General features: G+C 38.8%; 1 protein-coding gene and 1 non-coding gene across 12 annotated transcripts in view; one reads left to right on the forward strand and one right to left on the reverse strand.

The window, feature by feature from the left end:
• EIF4G3 (eukaryotic translation initiation factor 4 gamma 3) overlaps positions 1–24,474 on the forward strand; it is a 369,656-nt gene that overhangs the window by 322,654 nt on the left and 22,528 nt on the right. For all 11 annotated transcript variants that reach the window (XM_063631630.1, XM_055261042.2, XM_063631629.1 and 8 more), the window contains 5 exons: positions 1,933–2,026; positions 3,329–3,446; positions 5,533–5,753; positions 7,611–7,726; positions 16,155–16,327. In XM_063631630.1, coding sequence (XP_063487700.1) covers positions 1,933–2,026; positions 3,329–3,446; positions 5,533–5,753; positions 7,611–7,726; positions 16,155–16,327 — 722 coding nt within the window. The remainder of the gene's footprint in view (positions 1–1,932; positions 2,027–3,328; positions 3,447–5,532; positions 5,754–7,610; positions 7,727–16,154; positions 16,328–24,474) is intronic.
• LOC129472756 (U7 small nuclear RNA) lies at positions 15,881–15,942 on the reverse strand. The gene has a single exon (XR_008654039.1). It is a non-coding gene; the product is annotated as a U7 small nuclear RNA (small nuclear RNA).

Raw genomic sequence — 24,474 nt, forward strand, 5'->3', positions numbered from 1 at the left:
ACACTAGTTGCAAAACGTGAGTCTCAAAAGTACTTATTAATGTAAAACAGCAATATTGCAAATCCATGGGGTAGTTATTTTTTAATGCATTTTTCTTCAAGTTACTATTGATCAATGTATTCTGCAAACTCATTTCTACTTCTATAAGGATTTACTAAAGAGGAAAAGACTAGGTTACTTCTTAGACATAAGATGCTTAATATAGAAGAGGTAATAACAAAGATACTTTAGAAGCCTAAGTCAATTGCAGGCTTTTACACAATGTATCCGTAGCTCTGGGGAAAAAAGCAATCATCTGTTTAAACCTAACCATGAAAGATTTGCCTTATCTAAGGCCTAAAGGAAACCACAGAGGGCCTACTAGAAATCATTCTGTAATAAGGTTTTAATAGACTGTCTGCTTTCCTCTCTTTTGAGAGTCTGTGGGCAGTAAGAGGAAAAAACTTTCTCTAGCAGATATTTTCAGCAGTAAAAGTTGATCATTATAAGTAGGATGAAGAACTTTGGAGAATGTAGAGAAAGCAGAATTAAATATGATAAGAGTGGAAACTTCTAAAGTCCAGTGGGTTTTCCAAATCATTTGCAAGTCTAGTTTGATCCTTATACTTTCCATAGTTCTGAAAATTGGCACCCTGCTAGCAAAATACTGAAGACAGTCAAAACTAATGTGAAAATACTACATGAAAGAAGATAACTGACAAGAAGTATTAATAAAAGTCTTTAAGAAAATTGGAATAAAATGGGCTGTCATTTGCATCTTCACAGTTTTGTCAAAGCTTTGCTTCATGATAGAAAATTCTCTTTCTCAATCTCTCTTAATGTAATTAGCTAGGATCCTTTTCTCCAAGATCTTGGTACTTTCTTCTAGTTGTTTATATCTCAGAGCAGGAATTCCATTGCTGAATACAATTTGAGTCTTACCCATCTCCATTTCCATCTAGAGACAGTTTTAACCAAAAGTTTATGTTTAAAGAAGTCCTCCAGCATTTTGAAAAATGTGTCAGTATTTAATAACAACATTTGTATTTTTAAATATTATGCTTTCTGTGCTTGGATACTATAAAAACAGTGTTAGTATCAAACCTCCAACATTACTACCTTAATATTTTTAAGTATGTAAATTGTTAATGAACTTTGTGTATTCAGATAGTTATACTGGAGGTACTATACATGGGTATCCTAGAACAAAACCATTAAACATATTTATTGTTAATTGGGAGAGGTTTGTCTGAAAGCATGTTACATAGCATAGCAACATATATATTATTAGCTGTCAGAACATAGAAATACCTTTTTTACAAAGAGCTACATTACAGCTTTTATGTTATATGTATTTTATAATAATATGCATTACAGCGTAATTTTATTTCACTTGTAGTAAAGTTGTGCTTGGAAGATTAAACATGAGATATCAGGCACCTTAACTTCCTATGCTCCCTGCCTAACATTCCAATCTCTTTTTTCTTATTCTTTATTGAATATTCACATCCCACCGCATATCTCTAGCCAACATGAAATTTTTGTGTCTGTTGATCTATTTTCTGACAGTCATGTAAAGACACTAATGAATTAATTTTGTAGTATTTGTATTTTTTTATTTTTAAAATTAATGGGTATTGTACAAGAAGAATGATTAGAAACTGCTTATTACAGTTAGCAAATTCATAAACCATCTTAAACAGGAGGACCTGGATGCATTCTCTAGACCAAACAGTTTTTTATGGAAACCGGAGTCCAAGGAAGTGCTTCAGGGGCCACATGGATCCCAGTTTAATGAGAACAGCTCCAATTTCTGTTTCTATTAAGTTGGCATTCCAAACAAATTTTTGTTGCTAAAATTGGTTCTACTTCACTGAAGAAGAAAAAAAATAAAAGAAAAACTATTCTTGTAGAATATTTCCTGTAATTGACTTGTGGTCCCTTATGTTACAGCCTACAATTGATGAAAAAATTCAGCTGGTACCTAAGGCACAGCTAGGCAGCTGGGGAAAAGGCAGCAGTGGTGGAGCAAAGGCAAGTGAGACTGGTAAGTGTGCAGTGTCCCTTCTCAAACCTGGCTGTGGCTTGTTAGCATTCGCCTCACAGAGCATTCCCATAGTCACCGAATGTTGGTTTTTGGGAAAGACGTGTAGACTAATCATGCCTAAAATTTTATTGGTAGCCCTTTCCTTTCAACATAGATCCTTTCTCAGGATCCTTAAATAATTTTAAGTATTTTTTTAATTTCAATTCATTCATTTAGACTATTTAATTAAGACCTTTGTTTGTTTGTTTGTTTATTTATTTATTTATATATACATATTTTTTGAGACAGGATCCCGCTCTGTCACCCAGGCTGGAGTGTAGTGGCATGATCTCAACTCACCACAGCCTCAACCACCTAGGTTCAAGCAATCTTCCTGTCTCAGTCTCCTGAGTAGCTGGGACTACAGGTGCACGCCATCACACCTGGGTGATTTTTTTTTTTTTTTTTTTTGTAGAGATGGAGTCTCACTGTGTTGCCTAGGCTAGTCTTGCACTCCTGGGCTGCAGCGATCCTCCCACCTTGGCCTCCTGAGTGCTGGGATTACAGTTATGAGCCACACTCAGCCGCTAAGACCTTAATTTTTTAGGTTCCCTTTTTGTTGTTGTTCACAAATTTAATATAGCTAGAGAAATTACTGGGACCCCAAATTAAAAGGGAAACTCATTATGCTGATAAAAGAATCTTAATATGCAGAGCATTTACTGTAATTTTAGGGAGTTGTAAAAGAATAAAGAAACATTGTTCAAAATCTTTTTCGAAAATCAGATTTTGAGAGATTTGACCTCAGGACCAAAGATATTTGGATCATCACAAACACATCTTACTAGCTGAGGAAGCCCAATGGAAAGAACAAAAAATTCAGTGTTAACCTACTTCCCGTATGTCCCTTCTACTGAGTAATTTCAACCTTTTTTTCTTTAAATTTTAAAAAATGTCATTATTCAGTAAAACCCACATGCATATTTGTGCACAAATGAGATTGGAGCATTTGTGTTGGTTAGCTTTGTTAAAGTTTTGTTCTGTTTTCGCTTGCCTTCCTCCTCCTATTTGCCACTCCCACCCCTGTTTACTATGTTTTTAAAGAAACCAATGGTTGTAATAAATAAAGACTTCTAAACTCTATTATGTGCATATTCCCTCTAACACTTTGCTTCTCAGAATATGGTAGAGGGACCAGGAGATAGGCATCACCTAAGCTTGTTAGGAATGCCTGGTCTTAGGCCTCACCTAGGGATGCAGATGACTGATTATTTGCATTTTAGTCATGTGATTTGTATTTTTTTCTAAATCCTCGACGTGTAGATGCCTTACGGTCAAGTGCTTCCAGTTTAAACAGATTCTCTGCCCTGCAACCTCCAGCACCCTCAGGGTCTACGCCATCCACGCCTGTAGAGTTTGATTCCCGAAGGACCTTAACTAGGTGAGAACCTTGCTTTTTATGTCTACTCAAGGCTGGCCAGCTTGCCAGTATGTGTGGCAAGATAGGAACAAGGGTTTTGATAGTAATCCTTATGGATACATTACTTTTATTCCTAAAGTTTATTTCTTCAATTTTCACACACTATAATTTCTAAGATAGGAACATAATTGGGTGGTGGATTTGGGATGGGATGGAGGGAAGGGATTCTTAAGAAAGCTAGGCCCACCCAAACAGCCCTGGAGGCATGTCTAGGGGCTCCCCAAGCTAATCCTCCAGATGTTCTAGAAGGACCTAGCATTCTCAACCATGGGAATTAAAGAACATGACAATCCACCCATACATTTCTCTGTCACACTCTTCTTTATATTATATTTGAGGTTGTCCTTCAGTTTTTGCTGGTCTCCATATTTCACTATCTTTCTACTTTTGCTTTTCTAGGATTGATACAGTCAAGTATCCTGTTGGCTGGTTTACATACAATGAATGGGGACCCTGTAATGCAGTCACAAAAAATAACGTTTTTTACATAAGCACTTTCAGAACTGAAGTTTCTTTAAGCTCTAAAACTTTTTTTTTTTAATTATTATTTTTTAGAGACGGCATCTTGCTATGTTGCCCAGGCTGGCATTGAACTCCTGGTCTCAAGCGATCCTCCCATCAGGCTTTTTATTATTATTATTGTAATAAGTTTGATTAGGTAGACTTTGTAAGCTGTGTTCTTATTCCCTTGACTTCTACTGAAACAAAGTATACTTAGCACAAGCCAGCTTTTCATGACGATTCAGGTTGTCATTGAGTATCACTTGTGGCGCTTTGCCCTGTCATAAATGTCCCCTAATGGTTCTGCTTCCTAAGCACTTGTGTACGTTCTTTCACAATAGTTAGACCATTTTCCTGCCTGAGTCTCTCCTTTTCCCTTATAATTTGCTGCTTCTGGTCTGCCACGGGCCAACGAACTGTTTGCTCAGCTAGTTAGAATTGTCTAAAAGAAGGCGAAATCAGGAAATATGGAGAGTCTCTCTTAAAAGGAATAAAATATATGGTGTTAGCTAATCCAAGACAGCTTCTACTTGATTCTCAAATATTTTCCATATGTTTGAAGTTTCTAAATAAAAAGGTATCATTGTATAATTTCTAAGATAGTGATACCATGTTCTTATAATATTTGTCTCCCTTTCATTTATGTAACTCATACTTTTATCATTGTCTTCTTTATTCCTGAAAGATTTTTTAAAACTAAAATAAGAAATTGCCAAAATTAAGGCTGGGCATGGTGGCTCACGCCTGTAATCCCAGCAGTTTGGGAGGCCGAGGTGGGCAGATCACCTGAGGTCGGGAGTTCGAGACCGGCCCGACCAACATGGAGAAACCCTGTCTGTAATCCCGGCTACTCAGGAGGTTGAGGCAAGAGAATCACTTGAACCCGTAGGCAGAGGTTGCAGTGAGCCAAGATTATGCCGTTGCACTCCAGCCTGGGCAACAAGAGTAAAACTCCATCTCAAAAAAGAAAAAAAGAAATTACCAAAATTATCACTGACTTTTTTTGGGACAGAGTCTCACTGTCGCCCAGGCTAGAGTGCAGTGGCGCGATCTTGGCTCACTGCTACTTCCTCCTCGCAGTTTCAGGCAAGTCTCATACCTCAGCCTCCCAAGTAGCTGGGATTACAGGTGCCCGCCACCAAACCCGGCTAATTTTTGTATTTTTAGTAGAAACACCATTTCACCATGTTGGCCAGGCTGGTCTTGAACTCCTGACCTCAAGTAATCTGCCCTGCTCGGCCTCCCAAAGTGCTGGGATTACAGGTGTGAGCCACCATGCCCGGCCACCACTGACATTTTAAAGTATTAAGTTGTATCCCTTCAGAGAAAAAAGTTAAAACATCTTAATAAATATTCCCTTTAAAGCACTCTTTTACTTGTTTGTTGAATAATTAAACTTTGAAATATAATTGGTGTTTCACACATCTAATGTTATCTGTGAAAAATTCTGTGTACTTTCAGAAAGTCTTAGTGTTATTTTATAATTTGAATATGTAGGGGACATGGCCTTGTCTTTCCTTTGAAAAGTGTTGTTTTGTCTTTTAAGTCGTGGAAGTATGGGCAGGGAGAAGAATGACAAGCCCCTTCCATCTGCAACAGCTCGGCCAAATACTTTCATGAGGGGTGGCAGCAGTAAAGACCTGCTAGACAATCAGTCTCAAGAAGAGCAGCGGAGAGAGATGCTGGAGACCGTGAAGCAGCTCACAGGAGGTGTGGATGTGGAGAGGAACAGCACTGAGGCCGAGCGAAATAAAACAAGGGAGTCAGGTGAGAGACTTGGCTTAAACAGATGCAGATGCAGATTTGGGTTTTAAATTTGGAAGGAAAAATAAAAAAGAGACTGTACCTGAGTAGATTTTAGAATCAACACATAATAGCAACACATACCAGCATCTGAAGAGTTAAAGGGCACTTCATAGTTTTATAACAGTTCTCATTCCCTAGGTATGTCTTAGCTTAACAGTTTGTAAATTTTCTCCTTTCTCTATTAAATGTTACGGTGAGGATGTCCTTCTGCTGTATTTTAAGCAATCTGAATTTCTTACAAGTCCCTGTAACATCCCACACTTGACGTTTTCATAAAACTGAGGCATAAAGAAACAAGCAATGTGCCAGGTCAGACAGCCTAAGCCAGAGATTTCAAGACAAGGCCTTGAATTTGCCCTTCCTTAACCCTTACCTTCTCTTTAATCTAACGTTTCTGTTAGATTGTGTATGCTGTGTAGAGCTCCTCAAATGTGTGAAAATTCTCATTATTGAGCCACTGCAAGACAAACCAAAGAGAAGGTATTAGGTTATCTTTAGTTGCCTTCATCTTGCTTGGTAACCTGTTGTTTTTGTATGCATTTAGCATGTATATACTTAGAGGACTTGCTCAGATAATGCTCTAAAAATTGCTTCATGTATTTAACCTGTGTTTCAGTTTCCTTATCTGTTAAATGGGGATAAGTTGTACCTACCTTTTCAGGATATTATGAAAATTAAATAAGAAGTTAATACATGTAAACACTTAGAACATTACCTGATAAATACAAGGTTTTCAAAAAGTATTAAATGTTGTGATGATGAATATAGCAGTGGAAAACAGTTTAAATTGAAGATTATTTTCAGCCTCTTTTAAATATTAATCATGAAGTAATACCAGTTGTTTTTAGTATTTATATAGCTTTCTAATTTGTTTCACTATTTAAATTGTTTATCTTAACCGTAGTCCCTAAATGGATCTCAGAGACAGATTGAAGTGTCTTCTCCCAGTTGGTGTAACTTTAGATAATACAGCTTTAGGGACATGTGGCTTTTTAAAATCCGTGCTAAATACTTTTGAAATATAACAGGATAGGACATGAAAATATCTTGTGTATAGTGAATAATGTACACAGCTTCCCTATGTGTTTTTATTGTCTGGTTCATTTGTACATTTACCAGATGCACAGTGAGTGTGAGGCCCTTGATCCCTGTTCTCGGCCTTCAGTCTGCTGAGTCAGAAAGACCTTTTTTAGTAATTCCACGAAAGACACAAACTGAGAAAGGTGCTATGAAGGAAGGAATTTAGTTCTAAGAGAATACTTAGAACTATCTGGTACCAAGGAGCTATGTAGAATAGGGGCAAGGGGAGGTTTCCTTCATCCTAAGGACCAGTAGGAATGAAACAGGTTTGTAGGCAGGGATGGGTGTGAAACAGAGGGAAAGAGCACTTTAGACAGGATTACTATGAGCAAAGCTGTAGTAGGAATAGCCACGGTTTGTTCAAGTAGCTGCCCAAGATCAGTGTGGCTCAAGCTTAGTGGCGAGCAGGGCCCTGACCTGTGCAGGATTGTGAAGACCTCATGTACTCTTCATCTTCGAAGCAATGGGGGGCAATCATAATACAGAAAGGAACAAAAAAGCTTTAATTAGGAAAGTTTATCATGTTCCTAAATCTTGTTCATTGTTATTGTAGATTATAAAGTTACTTAGTGCAAATCTATTCTAAAACAAAAGGTTTCTGTATTCTGTTTTTATCTATTAAATGTCTTGTAGCTATTAAAATAATGTAATAGCACATAATATTGTCAACCATAATCTCACTATTTTAAAAGTAATTTTTATTATTTTTACTTTTTTTTTTTGGGACCTCACAAATAGCAAAACCAGAAATTTCGGCAATGTCAGCTCATGACAAGGCTGCATTATCAGAAGAGGAACTGGAGAGGAAGTCCAAATCTATCATTGATGAATTTCTACACATTAATGATTTTAAGGTAAATGAGATTAAAAAAAAAACACACAGAAAGTCCTTTGACGGTGTATAATAACTTGGTTCTGGTCTAAATCAGGTGTCATTGTGAACTGATAAGACTTAGGTTGAGTGTGAGTAATCCAAGTCCTACACAATTCAGTTTGCTTAATGCTGATGCATTTCTGCCAAGTACTGTCTTTTAATTTGATACTATAATTTACAACATAGAGTGGTGGGCAGAGAGAATGAGTACCAGTCCATCCCCACTAAGGGAAAACCAAATTGACTTCTATATTAAGGAACAAAAACAACACATTATCATTATGAAGCATTTCTGGCACCCTGTATATAGCTGTCATGGTCTTTTTTTTTTTTTTTTTGTTTGAGACAGAGTCTTGCTGTGTTGCCCAGGCTGGAGTGCAGTGGCATGATCTCGGCTCACTGCAACCTCTGCCTCCCAAGTTCAAGCAATTCTCCTACCTCAGCCTCCCAAGTAGCTGGGACTACAAGTGCCTGTCACATGCCCAGCTAATTTTTGTATTTTTAGTAGAGGTGGGGTTTCACCATTTTGGCCAGGCTGATCTCGAACTCCTGACCTCAAATGATCCACCCACCTCGGACTCCCAAAGTGCTGGGATTACAGGTGTGAGCCACCACGCCCAGCCTGTCATGGTCTTTATAATCATTCTATCATCATTCTCATATTAATCTTGACATATGGCCAGCATTACTTTTTCTTTATTTCATAAAACTGAGGCATAAAGAAACAAGCAATGTGCCAGGTCAGACAGCCTAAGCCAGAGATTTCAAGACAAGGCCTTGAATTTGCCCTTCCGTAACCCTTACCTTCTCTTTAATCTTCATTTTGAGATAGTAGTGAATAAGACATTTCTACCTGATCTCATGAGCCCTATAGTCTAGTGGCAGAGACAAACCATAAACAAATAACTCCACTAGCAGTTACTTAACTGTAGTTATGATAAATACTAGTAGACCTATAGGTCTTAGGAGAAATCCGTTAATGGGATCTAATTAAGTGATGTGAGGTCAGGAAAGGCTAATCTGTTAAAACAGTCTTATCTGTTAAAATACTTGTCAGGTATATTAACTACTTTTGCTGCTTTGGCACTATATTATTAAAAATTCTTTCAAGATTACTTGTTTTCTTGGCCGGGTGCAGTGACTCATGCCTGTAATCCCAGCACCTTGGGAGCTGAGGCAGGAGGATCACTTAAGCTCAGGAGTTTGAGACCAGCCTGGGCAACGTGATAAAAGCCCCATCTCTGCAAAAAATACAAAAATTAGCCGGGTGTGGTGGCACGCATCTGTAGTGCCAGCTACTCAGGAGGCTGAGATGGGAGGATCACTTGAAGCCCAGGAGGCAGAGGTTGCAGTGAGCCGAGATCATCCCACTGCATTCCATCCTGGGTGACAGAGTGAGACTGTCTCAAAAAAAAAAAACCAGAAAATATTACTTGTTTTCTTAACAGTGTAATCATCATCTGTTTTCTATATACAAAAATCACCTTGGTTATCTATAGTTCAATCTTGTAAAGCCTTCAAGCCTCTGAAATTGTTCAAAATTCAGAAGAAGTAGAAGGAAGTTTTTGATGATGAGTGAGGTAGAGATGAGTGCTTTGCAGAAACTGTTGGAAATGTACCAAAGTAAATGAACATTAACTGGAAATAGTCAAAGAATAAACCTGATGTACTGTGATTCATCAGTTAGCTTCCTGGAAAATTAGGGGTATTCTTATAAATTGGCAGCATAGCCTTTTTCTTGCATGGAAGTAGGGAAATGTGAACGAATTGCAAAAAAATTAGAATGGCCAAGAAAGATGAAATGCCAAGACAGTAAGGAAGAAAACAGTGGAGATTGGCTTCAGATGTAATTTGAAGGATGTACAAAGTCGATGAATAACCCTTTAAAAGGGGAAAAATACGATCCTGTGATGAACTGGAGGTATAGGGAGAAAAAGACCTTAGTAACACCTAAAGAGTACAATAAGAGGACTCTTTGGAGAATCATGAGCCCTGGGCCAGGCTTGCAATACAGAAGGGGCAGAATCGTTGTATCTTTAGAATTTCACTGGGCAGTGTACAGAGCAGCTGTGCCTGCAATATGGTTAAAAAAAAAAAAAAAAAAAAAAAAAAAAGAACCAGGTATTAACATTGGGCATTTACTGAGGACTTACTCTGTGTTGGGTGCTGTTGTACATATTCGGTATGTATTAGTTTGTATCGTCCTCGTAACATTCTCCTGAAGTTGATGTTATTATCATACCCATTTTTCAGATAAGGAAACTGAGGGCAAAGATGTAAAGCAACTTGTTCAAAATCTTACCGCTAATAAGTGCCAGATTGACGATTCAAAGCTAAGTTTCTAGCTTCAGAGGAGAAAATGCTTTATCTCATTACCTTTGGGATATTAGTGTGTCAGGCTAAAGACTTAAAGAGCTGATCTTAAAATTTTTTTTTCCAAATATCTTCCTAGTAGGTGCTATTATTTTTAACAGTAATTCAAATTAATATTTATTGAGGGTTTATTTTGTGCCTGGCACTGCGCCAAGTTCTTATATATATATATATATATATATATATATATATATATATATATTTTATATACATTTCCTCACGGTAACTAAAAAATTAAGCCCAAGAGGTTAAATTAAACTCCTAAGCTCTACAGTAGTAAGTGGCAGAGCCATCGTTCAAACGTACCTCTGTCTGACTCCACTGTGCATGTTTTAGCCTCTATGCTATATATTTATTGAATACCTAAGTGTGCTAGCCACATTTTAGGGGTTATGACTGGGTATACCATATTTGTAGTGAACAACAAAATCTGCTTCCATGGAGCTTACATTCCAGTGGGGAGATACAGGCAAGTCTGGCCCTAAAGATAGGTAGCAAATTAATAAATAAACAGTAGCTACCAAAAAAATGTTTTCAGTGCCAAAAGCTAAAATTATATGATGCGATGGAGTCAGGGAAGACAGGAAGTATCATTTCAACTAAAAGCTCAAAGACAAAAAGAAGTAAACCATGATGGAAGGGCAAGGTTATGAACTGCTATGACACTGTAAGTATCATGATATAGCTGGGAGTATTACCCTTGAAAACCAGCACAAGACAAGAATGCCGTCTCTCACCACTCCTATTCAACGTAGTACTGGCCAGGGTAATGAGGCTAGAGAAAGAAAGCATATTCAGATAGGAAGAGAGGAAGTCAAACTCTCCCTGTTTGCAGATGACATGAACCTGTATCTAGAAAACCCCATCATCTCAGCCCAAAAGCTTATTAAGCTGATAAGCAACTTCAGCAAAGACTCAGGATACAAAATCAATGTGCAAAAATCACTAGCATCAGTCAAGCTGAAAGCCAAATCTCCAGTGAACTCTCATTCACAATTGCCACAAAAAGAATAAAATACCTAGGAATACAGCTAACAAGGGAAGTGAAGGATCTCTACAAGGAGAACTATAAACCACTATTCAAAGAAATCAGATATGACACAAACAACTGGAAAAACGTCCCATGCTCATGGATAGGAAGAATCACTGTCATGATAATGGCTATACTGCCCAAAGCAATTTATAGATTCAGTGCTATTCCCATTAAACTACCATTGACATTCTACAAAGAACTAGAAAAAAGTATTTAAAAATTCATATGGAACCAAAAAAAGGAGCCCAAATAGCCAAGGCAGTCATAAGCAAAAAGAACAAAACTGGAGGCATCACACTGCCCTACTTCAAACTATATATATATATATATATATACATATATATATATATATTTTATTTATTTTTTTTTTTTCTTGAGACGGAGTCTTGCACTGTTGCCTAGGCTGGAGTGCAGTGGCGCGATCTCGGCTCACTGCACGCTCCGCCTCCTGGGTTCACACCATTCTCCTGCCTCAGCCTCCCCAGTAACTCAGACTACAGGTGCCCGCCACCACGCCCAGCTAATTTTTTGTACTTTTAGTAGAAACGGGCTTTTACAGTGTTAGCCAGGATGGTCTTGATCTCCTGACCTCGTGATCTGCCCTCCTTGGCCTCCCAAAGTGCTGGGATTACAGGCATGAGCCGCCATGCCCAGCCTACTTCAAACTATATTACAGGGCTACAGTAACCAAAACAGCATGGTATGGTACAAGAACAGACACATAGACCAGTGGAATAGAATAGAGAACCCAGAAATAAGACTACACACCTACAATTATCTTCAACAAACCTGACAAAAACAAGCAATGGGGAAAGGATTCCCTTTTTAATAAATGGTGTTGGGATACCTGGCTAGTCGTATGTGGAAAATTGAAACTGGAGCCTTTCCTTATACCATATACAAAAATCAACTAAAGATGGATTAAAATATAAAACTCAAAACTGTGAAGAAGTAAACTTACACAATACTATTCAGGACATAGGCACAGGCAAAGATTTCATGAGGAAGATGCCAAAAACAGTGCAACAAAAGCAAAAATTGACAAATGGGATCTAATTAAACTATAGAGCTTCTGCACAGCAAAATAAACTGTCAATCAGCAGAATAAACAGACAACTTACAGAATAGGAGGCAATGTTTGCAATATACACATCCAACAAAGGTTTTTTTTGTTGTTGTCTTTTTTTTGTTTTTTGTTTTTTGATTTTTTGAGACAGAGTGTTGCTCTTGTAGCCCAGGCTGGAGTGCAGTGGTGCAATCTTGGCTCACTGCAACCTCCACCTCCCGGGTTCAAGCAATTCTCCTGCCTCAGCCTCCCGAGTAGCTGGGATTACAGGCGCCCGCCACCACACCCAGCTAATTTTTTGTATTTTTAGTAGAGACGGGGTTTCGCCATGTTGGCCAGGCTGATCTCAAACTCCTAACCTCAGGTGATCCGCATCCCAAATACTGGGATTACAGGCGTAAGCTACTGTGCCTGGCCCCCGACAAAGGTCTTATGTGCAGCATCTATAAGGAGCTTAAACAAATCTACAAGAAAAACACACACACACACTAAAAAGTAGACAAAGGACATGAACAGACAGTACTCAAAGGAAGACATACATGTGGCCAACAATCACAAGAAAAAAAGCTCAACATCACTGATTATTAGAGAAATGCAAATCAAAACCACAATGAGATACCATCTGATACCAGTCAGAATGGCTATTATTAAAAAGTCAAAAAATAATAGATGTGGCGAGGTTGTGGAGAAAAAGGAACACTTTTACACTGTTGGAGTGTAAATTAGTTCAACCATTGTGGAAGACACTGTGGCGATTCCTGAGAGACCTAGAGACAGAAATACCATTTGACCCAGCAATCCCATTACCGTGTATATACCCAAAGATATATAAATTGTTCTCTTATAAAGACACATGCACATGTATGTTCATTGTAGCAGTATTTACAATAGCAAAAACATGCCATCAACCTAAATGCCCATCAACGATAGAGTGGATAAAGAAAATGTGGTACATAGACACCATGAAATATTATACAGCAATACAAAGGACCAAGACCCTTTCCTTTGCAGGGACATGGATAGAGCTGGAGGCCATTATCCTTAGCAAACTAATGCAGGAACAGAAAAGCAAATACTTCATGTTCTCACTTATAAGTGGAAACTAAATGATGAGAACACATGGACACGTAGAGGGGAAAAATGCACACTGGGGCCTACTGGAGGACAGAAGGTAGATGGAGAGAGAGAGGATCAGGAAAAATAACTAATGGATACTAGGCTTAGTATCTGAGTGATGAAATAATCCATACAGCAAACCCCCATGACACACATTTACCTATGTAGCAAAGCTGCACATCCTGCACATGTACCCTGATCTTAAAAGTTTAAAAAATATATATCATGATATAGCTAATTGACCCTTTATGCAAACACAGTGAATGAATTCCCATTAGAAGACAGTTAATCACTTCCATTTAAATACTGAGGATTGATTTTTATTTATTTATTTTTTATTTTTTTATTTTTTGGAGACAGAGTCTCACCCTGTCACCCAGGCTGGAGTGCAGTGGGGTGATTACAGCTCCCAGGTTCAAGCGATTTTCCTGCCTCTGCCTCCCGAGTGGCTGGGATTACAGGTGTGTGCCACTACACACGGCAAATTTTTGTATTTTTGGTAGACATGGGATTTCACCTTCTTGGCCAGGCTGGTCTCAAACTGCTCAACCTCAAATGATCTGCCCGCCTTGGCCTCCCAACATGCTGGGATTACAGGTGTGAGCCACCTCTTCCAGCCTGAGGATTGAATATTTGCATTCATTTACAGGTCCTCTTGAAAAGGCATAACAATGATGTTGATTGGCTTAAAATGAGGTTAAAAAACCCACAAGAGGCCAGGTATGGTGGCTCACACCTGTAATTCCAGCACTTTCGGAGGCTAAGGCTAGAGGATCACTTGAGCCCAGGAATTTGAGACCAGCCTGGGCAAGATACCCATCTTTACAAAAAAAAATTTAAAAATTAGCCGGGCATGGTGGCATGCCTGTAGTCCCAGCTACTTGGGAGGCTGAGACAGGAGGATTGCCTGAGCCTGAGAATTTGAAGCAGCAGTGATCTATAATCATGCCACTACACTCTAGCCTGGGTAACTGAGACCTTATCTCTTTAAAAAAAAAAAAAAAAAAAAACTAAAAGACTCACAAGGATGAGGAGACCAGGGAATAGACAGAAGCAACATTCTGGAAGTTGGAAATAAGAAGGATGAGTGGTAATTTATTTAACAAACTAAGACTGTGTTTGAGGTACAGATGTGGCCAGAAACAAAAGGGAATTAGTTGGTTAAAAGCATATATAAGAAACATTTTACAGCCGGGCGCGGTGGCTCACACCTGTAATCCCAGCATTTTGGGAGGCTGAGGCAGGCGATTACCTGAGGTCAGGAGTTTGAAACCTGCCTGGCCAACATGAAGAAACCTTGTCTCTACTAAAAATACAAAATTAGCGAGGCGTGGTGGCTCATGCCTATAATCCCAGCTACTTGGGAGACTGAGGCAGGAGAATCTCTTGAACCTGGGAGGCAAAGGTTTCAGTGAGCCAAGATTACATCATTGCACTCCAGCCTGGGCGACAAGAGTGAAACTCTGTCTCAAAAGAAAAAAGAAACCATTTTACATGATAATTGTCTTGAATGTTTCAAAAATGGCAATGTCATGAAAAGACAAAAAGGAGAAAGAACCATTTTAGATTAAAGGAATCTGAACAACATCATAACATGTAAAGTCGGGTTCTCAACTGGACTCAGCAACAACAAAAAGCTATATTAGACATTCGGAGACAGTTGTGGAAATCTGAATATGTACTATATATCAATTATTTTTATTGACATTATTTATAGTAAATTTCTTGGACATTCAGAAAACAATTGATGAATCTAAATCCAAGTGAAAATATGTAGCTGTATATTGTATGACTCTTTAATTTTTCTGTAGGCTTGAGATTTTGTTAGATAAAAAGTTAATGTGAGGGAGGTATTAAATAAAGGAGCAGGGAGGAAAAAGCGGCAGTGGTGAGACACCTAGATGAGCCTTCTCCCTTCTGCATCAGGTCATCACCCTTCCTACCTACATCCTCCCCCTTCCTACCTACATCCTCCCCCTTCCTACCTACATCCTCCCCCTTGGAAGAGCTACTTTGCTTCAAAGGTTGAACCAAAAGATTGTGAATTCAGGGCACCAGACTAATATCCGGTAGCTGAGAGCAGAGAGGTACACTGCTTTATCGGTGTATCAGCAACTCTGGCTGACCGACTTTCACCCTTCAGACCAAAGATATTGACTTGGCTGGATACTCTACAGTAAACACCAGTTAACAAGCACAAATTAAGAAGCATACCACAAGAACTTACTAAAAGAATTTTAAACCTAACCATATCACTTAAATTTAACTTTCATATGAAGGAAGACCTTTTTCACTGAAGATTGCACAAATATTAACCTACACAGACACAGTAACCTCTGTTGACACATTAAGACTTTTGAATCATGACATTAAATTTCTATTTCATAATACACCATTTTCAATTTTTTTAATGATCATAAAATAAGTAAATATTATGTAGAAAAATACATTTGACTCGCCCTTTGAGTGATGTTTAATAAAATTGTTAAACTAAACATGTTAACTTTGTAAAGATGCATCATTTTTTAAAATTTTTTATTTATAAAAACAGTTCTCTGGTAAAAAGCGGAAAACCTACTAGACAAATTTGAAAAGGGCTGTAATGCCCTTTTTTTGTATGACTTTTAATATTGCCCATATCAGCCTGCAATTTACTGAGCCATATATTATGTTAAACAAATATAAACTTATATATGAAAACTGTCCTGTTCGTGGATCTTTCTACTGATTCTGTTATAAGTAAAAGATTTTAAAGTTATCTTAACATTCTGGTAACACTATCCAGATTTTGGAGTAAACCTTTCTTTGCTGTTGGAACAGGAAGCCATGCAGTGTGTGGAAGAGCTGAATGCCCAGGGCCTACTACATGTTTTTGTGAGAGTGGGAGTGGAGTCCACCCTGGAAAGGAGTCAGATCACCAGGGATCACATGGGCCAACTACTCTATCAGCTGGTACAGTCAGAAAAACTCAGCAAACAGGACTTTTTCAAAGGGTCAGTATCCTCTTCAAGAGTGGTAATCAATTACTAGGCTCTTGGGTACCAGTTAATTTTTAAAGTACTTACCTCTTTAAGTATTTAGTTTTTTCCATAGATGAAAATTGTATCCACCGTAATATGTTGATATGATGCAATTAATATATTGATATGTTGGTTGATGTGATGGCATTTTATAGATTGTGCTAGGGCATAAAGGTTATCTTTTGGTTTTCTGAATATTATTGTTAGATCTCTACCATGATGTAAGTAAGGTAACAGAGACCCCTTAGCCTCAGGGAAACTCTGAGGCCTTTAGCAGCCCATTTACATGTGATCCCCAAATGTTCTTTGAGGAAAAAAGCTTCTTTGTGAGAACAATTCTGAAAAATTGTCTTAAATTTGAAAACCTTACTCTTTCAATCAACGCTGGTTATTGTGGCTAGAAGCACTCGTGTGCCCACTCTAGCCTCATGGAGAAGGATGTGTAACTCGGTGTTCTTAATGATTTAGTCTATTTCAGGTTGGTTTCATTATGATTCTTGTCAATGGATGGTTTGATAAGGTCTGCCTATCTGCCTATCATTGGTGGTGAATCCTCATTTGATCAGGTTCTGGTATATTTGTGATATACCATCATCACAAGTACATGGATCAGGTTCCTTGTGCTTCAACCACAAAATCTTACCCAGGCATAGGTTGTATAACCAATGTTTGAAGTGAAAATTGCATTGGTAAAAAATTTTGTTAGGAGCCATGTTGTATCAAATATAAACACAGAGTCACACCAGCACTGACAGATGCCCACTCTCTAAGGGAATAGCAACTAGGATCTCCTAAGGTCTGGACATTGGATTTACATTTGCCATCTCATCCTTACCTGGACATATGCTTATTGAATCAAATGGCAGTAAGAATTCTGTACTACTTGTAATTTTCCTCTTTTTTTTTTTTTTTGCCAAGCTCATACTCTCATGAATTAAATGCACGTATGATTAAATGCCACTGTATATTTTTCTGTAGTCATTTCACATATGGCCATCCTTTTAGAATAAGGTAACCATTAAATGTCATTGTTGGCTGGGTGCAGTGGCTCACATCTGTAATCCCAGCACTTTGGGAGGCTGAGGCAGGTGGATTACTTGAGATCAGGAGTCTGAAACCAGCCATGGCCAACATGGCCAACATCTACTAAAAATACAAAAATTAGCCCAACGTGGTGGCGTAAGCCTGCAGTCCCAGCTACTTGCAAGGCTGAGGCATAAGAATCGCTCGAACCTGGGAGGCAGAGGTTGCAGTGAGCCAAGGTTGCACCACTGCACTCCACCTAGCTCAGTCTGAAAAAAAACAAAAAAGTCCATGTTGAATTTATTCATTTGACTTTGCAAGCAATGATGACATTGTCTTCTAGGTCCTAGAAAATTTATACTCGCCCCTAGGATCATTAAAAAGTTTTCTTACCAGGCGTGGTGACTCACGCCTGTAATCCCAGTATTTTGGGAGGCTGTGGTGGGCAGATCATGAGGTCAGGAGTTTGAGACCAGCCTGACCAACATGGTGAAACCCCATCTCTACTAAAAATATGAAAATTAGGCTGGGCACCGTAGCTCACACCTGTAATCCCAACACTTTGGGAGGCCAAGGCAGGTGGATCACGAGGTCAGGAGATCGAGACCATCCTGGCTAACATGGTGAAACCCCATCTCTACTAAAAATACAAAAAATTAGCCGGGTGTGGTGGCACGCACCTGTAATCCCAGCTACCCGGAGACCGAGGCAAGAGAATCGCTTGAACCAGGGAAGTGGAGGTTGCAGTGAGCTGAAATTGCGCCACTGCACTCCGTTCTGGGCGACAGAGCGAGACTCCCTCTTGGAAAAAAAAAAAAAAAAGTTTTCTTTCAGGCTGGGCATGGTGGCTCACACCTGTAATGCTAGCACTTTGGAAGGCTGAGGCGGGAAGATCGCTTGAGCCCAGGAGTTTAAGACCAGACTGGGCAACATGGTGAAACTCCATCTATACTAAAAATACAAAAATTAGCTGGGCATGGTGGTGTGCACCTATAGTCCCAGCTACTTGGGAGGTTGAGGCAGAAAGATTGCACCTGGGAGGTCCAGACTGCAGTAAGCCATGGTCACACCACTGCACTCCAGCCTAGGTGACAGAATGAGACCATGTCTGGGGAAAAAAAAAAGTTTTCTTTTAGCAGTATGCTAGATTGCTCTGAATTAAGGCCATTTGAACCAGTTAGTAAGAAACTTGGGCAAAAGTTGCTGTGGTTATTGGTTTTTAAGGCCAGGATGGTTTCCCAGTTTTAAAAGAGAAGCCTCCAATTCAGTCCAGTAACTAGCCAGTGCAAATGGTAAGAGCAAATAAAGGTATGTACACCTTCACAATCAGATTGAATATGGTCCTCCCAGCAGACTTGAAACTATAATTTCCTAGAAATAATACTGTTGGAGTGATGAGGATATCCATTTATAAATAGTTACTTATTACCCAGATATTATGCTACATTCCTCAGAAAATTCTGGAAATGATAATGGTAAATTATCATTTACCATTTTCTGTCTCTTCAAACTATACTCAGAAGTTGATTCATATCTATAAAGATGCCTGGAAGCATAGTCTACCTTTATTGGCTATAACTGAACTTGTGAGATACTAACTTAGTCTCTAGAATATCTCAGACATTTGCATTTCTCCCTTTGTGGGATTCCCTGAAGAAAAAATATCATAACCAGACATGGTGGCTACAGTTTTGTTGTTGGTGTTAGAATTGCTGTTGCCGGCAGTAATTACCACACTACTACCTTTTATTTAGACATAAAATGAGGTTAACACTTCTGTGTCTCAGCAATTACTTCATGTTTCACCATACCTGCTTCCGTCTGCAGCTAGAGGCAGTGCAGTGTCTCCAGGCCTAACTTTGGATGCTTAGACCTAACCAGTCTTGGACCTTAGACCAAGACATGTAAAAGTTGTACTATTTTATTCTAAATGGAGAGGCCTGACAATTTAGTGCCCACCTTTTTCTAAGAGGGAAATGTAGGGATTGCTTCATGTCAGTGTCCACCAAGACCTTTCTTGCAAGCAGATCAGAATTTCACAATCCCTTCTAAAGCCTGAGTTATAAATGGTTCATACTGTCTAGAGAGGCCATTTCATTGGAGCCATGAAGATACCCTGTCTTTTGCTTCTTTATTCTTAACCTACAAAGATAGTATTGTCCTTCCATAGTATTGTGGAAGAGCCTCTGAGATCAGCTGTTTTGGGTGCTGCTACTGCTTAGATGTCAACTTCTGAACAGTTGGGGAAGCAGTCTCTGCCTAGCTCGCCAAGCCAATGGTAACTCTGGGAAGGTTAGAAAGCAGAAAGCCAGCCAGGCGCGGTGGCTCACGCCTGTAATCTCAGCACTTTGGGAGGCTGAGGCAGGCGGATCATGAGGTCAGGAGATCGAGACCATCCTGGCTAACATGGTGAAACCCCATCTCTGCTAAAAATACAAAAATTAGCTGGGCATAGTGGCGCATGCCTATAATCCCAGCTACTCGGGAGGCTGAGACAGGAGAATTGCTTGAACCAGGGAGTCAGAGGTTGCAGTGAACTGAGATTGTGCCACTGCACTCCAGCCTGGCAACAGAGTGAGACTCCTTCTCAAAAAAAAAAAAAAAAAAAAAAAAAGCAGAAAGCCTCCAGGTATACTAGTCCCTGGTGAGCTAATTACTAATCTGCCATTTCTCCCTATAGTTCTCTTTAGAGTATGCACTGCTGCAAAGTAGTAAAATAGACAAAAGTTTCAAATAGGCTTTATGAATATAGCTTTTAGGTCCTTTGGAATTTTCCTTACGAGATGTTATATCAACTGTGAGCATAATAGTTGCTGTATGTAAAACATACCTCCACAAAGATAACATCAAGCCATCGTCCTGATATTTTCAGGACTTGAATCTAAATACTTTATGACCCTAGTTAGGTCGGTAGGTAGATAGGTAGAAGCATTATTGTATAGGTACATGCACTTCAAACAGTGTGTTGATAGTCTTTTTATATCATGATTTCAGAAAACTTCTTTTTAAAAACTGTCTAGTAAATATAGTTGAGTGCAGTTTGCTATTAGTCACAGAATTGGAATGACTTTGAAAGTATAATAAACAAATGAAGACCAAGGTTGTAAAAATTAGAGTGGACAATAGACACAAAATATGTACCCTAGAGGAAGATTGATACATTAATATTTCACTTTGGGAGATGTTTGTTAGAGAGGAAATTCTTATCTCTTCCTTGACTACTTTCCTGGAACTTTTATTACTGCTTACAGCAATTCTACATTGGTAAAAGACCCTATGTAGGCTGGACACGGTGATTCGTACCTGTAATCTCAGCTACCAGGGAGGCTAAGGTGGAAGGATGGCTTAAGGCCAGGAGTTCAAGACCAGCCTGGGCAACACAGCAAGACCCCATCTCTAAAAAAAATTAACAAAAAAATTAGCTGTGCATGGTGGCACGTGCCAATAATTACAGCTACTTGGGAGGCTGAGGCAGGAAGATTGCTTGAGCCCAGGAGTTCAAGCTATAGTGAACTGTGAGAGCATCAATGCACCCCAGCCTGGGCAACAGAGTGAGATCCTATCTTTAAAAACAAAAAACACTTTGGGAGGCCAAAGTGGGCAAATTGCTTGAGCCTAGGAGTTTGAGACTAGCCTGGGCAACATGGTGAAACCCTGTCTCTTCCAAAAAATACAAAAAGTCTCTGGGCATGGTGATGGGTGCCTATAGCTGCAGCTACTCAGGAAGCTGAGGTGGGAGGATTGCCATACTGACCTTGTAAAATGACTTGGGAAGTATTTTCTCCACTTCAGTTTTTTGGAAGAATTTGAGAAGAATTTGTTTTTCTTCAAGTGTTTGGTAGAATTCAGCAGTGAAGCCATCTAGTCCTGGGCTTTTTTTCTCTCTCTCTGAGATAGGGTCTTGCTCTGTCACCCAGGTTGGAGTGCGGTGGCTTCATCGTGGCTCACTGCAACCTCAACCTCCTGGGCTCAAGTGATCCTCCCACCTCAACCTCTCAAGTAGCTGCGACAGTAGGTGCACGCCACTGTGCTCAGTTAATTTTTTATTTTTTGTAGAGATGGTGTCTCACTATGTTGCCCAGGCTGATCTTGCACTCCTAGACTCAAATGATCCTTCTGCCTTGGCCTCTCAAAGTGCTGTGATTACAGGTTTAAGGCAGTGCACCTGGCCATGATTCAGTCTTGATTTGTTGTATATATCTATTAGTTTATCTGTTTTTTTCTAGATTATCCATTTATTGTTCATAGTAGTTTCTTATGATCCTTTGTATTTCTGTGGTATCAGTTGTAATATCTCCTCTTTCATTTCTTATTTTGAGTCTTCTGTCTTTTCTCGTAGTCTAGGTAAGTGTTTCTTGATTTTCTTCATTTTTCCAAAAATACAGCTCCGAGTATCATTGATTTTTTTTCTTTCATTTTTTCAGTGTCTATTTCATTTATTTCTGTTGAGATGTTTGTTATTTCCTTCCCTGTGCTCACGTTGGGCTTAGTTTGTTCTTCTTTTTCTAGTTCCTTGATGTGTAATGGTATGTTGTTTGAGATCTTTTTTCTTTTTTGATGTAGATGCTCATTGCTATACATTTCCCTCTTAGGAGCACTTTTGCTGCATTCTATAAGTGTTGGTATGTTCTGTTTCCATTTTCATTTGTCTCAAGGTATTTTTTAAAAATTCCTTTCTAATTTCTTCTGTGACCTATTGGTTGTTTAGGAGGATGTTGTTTAATGTTCACATATTTGGATATTTTCCAAGATTTCTCCTGTTACTGAGTTGAAGTTTTATTGCATTGTGATCCAAAAAGATACTTGATATGATTTCAGTCCTCTTAAATGTGTTAAGTCTTGTTTTGTGGTCTAACATATGATCTATTGGGGAGAATGTTTTATTTGCACTTTAGAAGAATATGTATTCTGCTGCTGTTTAATGGAATGTTCTGTATATTTTTGTTTGGTTTAAAGTATAATTCAAGTCCAGTGTTTCCTTACTGATTTTCTGTCTAGATGAGTTGTTCCTTGTTTAAAGAAGGGTATTGAGGTCCCCTACTCTTGCTGGATTGTAGTCTATCTTTCCCTTCAGATAATTAATTGCCTTGTGTTTTTAGGTACTCCAATTTGAGGTGCATATGTATTTATAACTGTTATATCCTCTTAGTAAATTGATTCTTTTATCATTACATAATGACCTTTGTCTCTTTTTATAGTTTTTGACTTAATGTCCTTTTTGTCTCGTATAAGTATAGCTACCCCTGCCCTCTTTTGATTTCTATTTTCATGAAATATCTTTTTTCTTCTCTTCCTTTCAGTCTATGAATGTCCTTACTAGTAAAGTGAATCTCTTATAAGCAGCATATGGTTGGATCTCATTTTTCATTTATTTATTTTTTAAATTTTGAGAGAGAGTCACACTTTCTCACCCAGGCTGGAGTGCAGTGGCACAATCAAGGCTCACTGCAGCCTCTACCTTCTGGGCTCAAGCAATCCTCCTGGGTAGTTGGGACCACAGCCATGCATCATGATGCCTGGCTAATTTTTTTTGTTTTTTTATAGAGACAAATTCTCCCTACAATGCGCAGGCCTGGTCTCCAACACCTAGGTTCAATTGATCCTCTTGCCTTGACCTCTTCAAGTGTTGGGATTACAGGCATGAGCCATTGCACCTGGCCGGATCTTATTTTTTAATCTATTTAGCCACTCCGTCTTTTCATTGGAAAATTTAATCCATTTACATTTGACATAATTATTGATAGATAAGGACTTGCTACTGCCATTTTGTAATTTGTTTTCTGGTTATTTTGACAATCCCACTTTCTATTGTGGTAGCATTATTTTGCTTTTTTGAAAGATTTCTTATCAGAACTTTACTGTGTTAAAATTTTTAAATATTTTTCTTTTAATCATGTATCCCTTTCTTCAATTAAAGTTTTAGACCAAAACCCAGTATATAAAATGAAGTGGAGCTTTTGTAGTTGAAATGGGCGGAGGGATATCTGCAGTCTCATCTACGTAGACCATACCAAAGTTCAGTCCAGTGGCTGTGGTTTTTTCCTTCCACCCAAAGAAAAGCCTGACAGTCTAATGACTGTGATGGTCACTACATGCCAAGAGGCAAGGGTATGATGTAACTCTGTTTCATTTTTTCAGCTTTTAGAAAATACGTGTGGTGCAAAGCATTATTATAGGCTATGTAGTAGTACAAAGACATAAAGACAGGTATTACCTAGGTGCTTCAGCACACTTAAGATTTTTCTTTTAGAATCATGCAACAGGATGTAGGAACTGTAAACCTGAAAAAAAAAATAAACTTCTTACAGGCTTGTTCTATGGAAATCCTATGTTCAGCCCAAAAAGGTTTTTGTTAGCAGTATAGATTTGACCACTTATTGTGTTCTGTGGACTGTTCCATGATGAACTGACTGATCAAGGCATAAAAAACCAAGGCAAGAATATAGGTATATTTTATTTGTAATGAGATAAAATATATGAGATAAAAATAGTAGCAGGTATACTGCTGAAAGACCAGCATGGCTACAGTTGTCTCTTGGGCCCATTAAACAGCTTAATTTATGCTGCTAGCCCACAGAGCATGAGTTGGCAGGATCAGGTGGTTAACCTAGAAATCCTGGAGTCCAGCTAGATTATATTCCATCAGTGGTATATTAACTGAACCCAAAAAGTATGCACATAATGAGAGAACCTGCAATTATTTGACATCTATTTGCCATAGCACAGACGCTGTCCTTGGCATCAAATAATTACAAGCTGTGAGGTCAGAAAGTTGGAATTAAGGATTCATGAAGCCCAGAGTTAGATAACATGGCTGAGCTGCAAACGGTTTTGAAATGGCAGCTTCAGAATGGTGACCCTGCCTATTGTGGTAGCTCTTCTTAAGTAAAAAGTTTTAGTGAGATGTAGGCCTCTGAAAAAAGGGTGGCATACTTTGGCTAGAACCTGGAACTGCAGTGGAAAAGCACACGTTTTACAATTGTAGAGATCTGAAAGGGCATGCATACAATTACCACCTGCTCTCAGGTCTTCAATTCATTCCTCCCTTTCCTTATGACTTGCAGTTATGTGTATGTCTCCTGTAGTTAAATTCATTT

This window comes from Symphalangus syndactylus, chromosome 22 (assembly GCF_028878055.3).
Source record: "Symphalangus syndactylus isolate Jambi chromosome 22, NHGRI_mSymSyn1-v2.1_pri, whole genome shotgun sequence".
NCBI classification, from domain to species: domain Eukaryota; kingdom Metazoa; phylum Chordata; class Mammalia; order Primates; family Hylobatidae; genus Symphalangus; species Symphalangus syndactylus.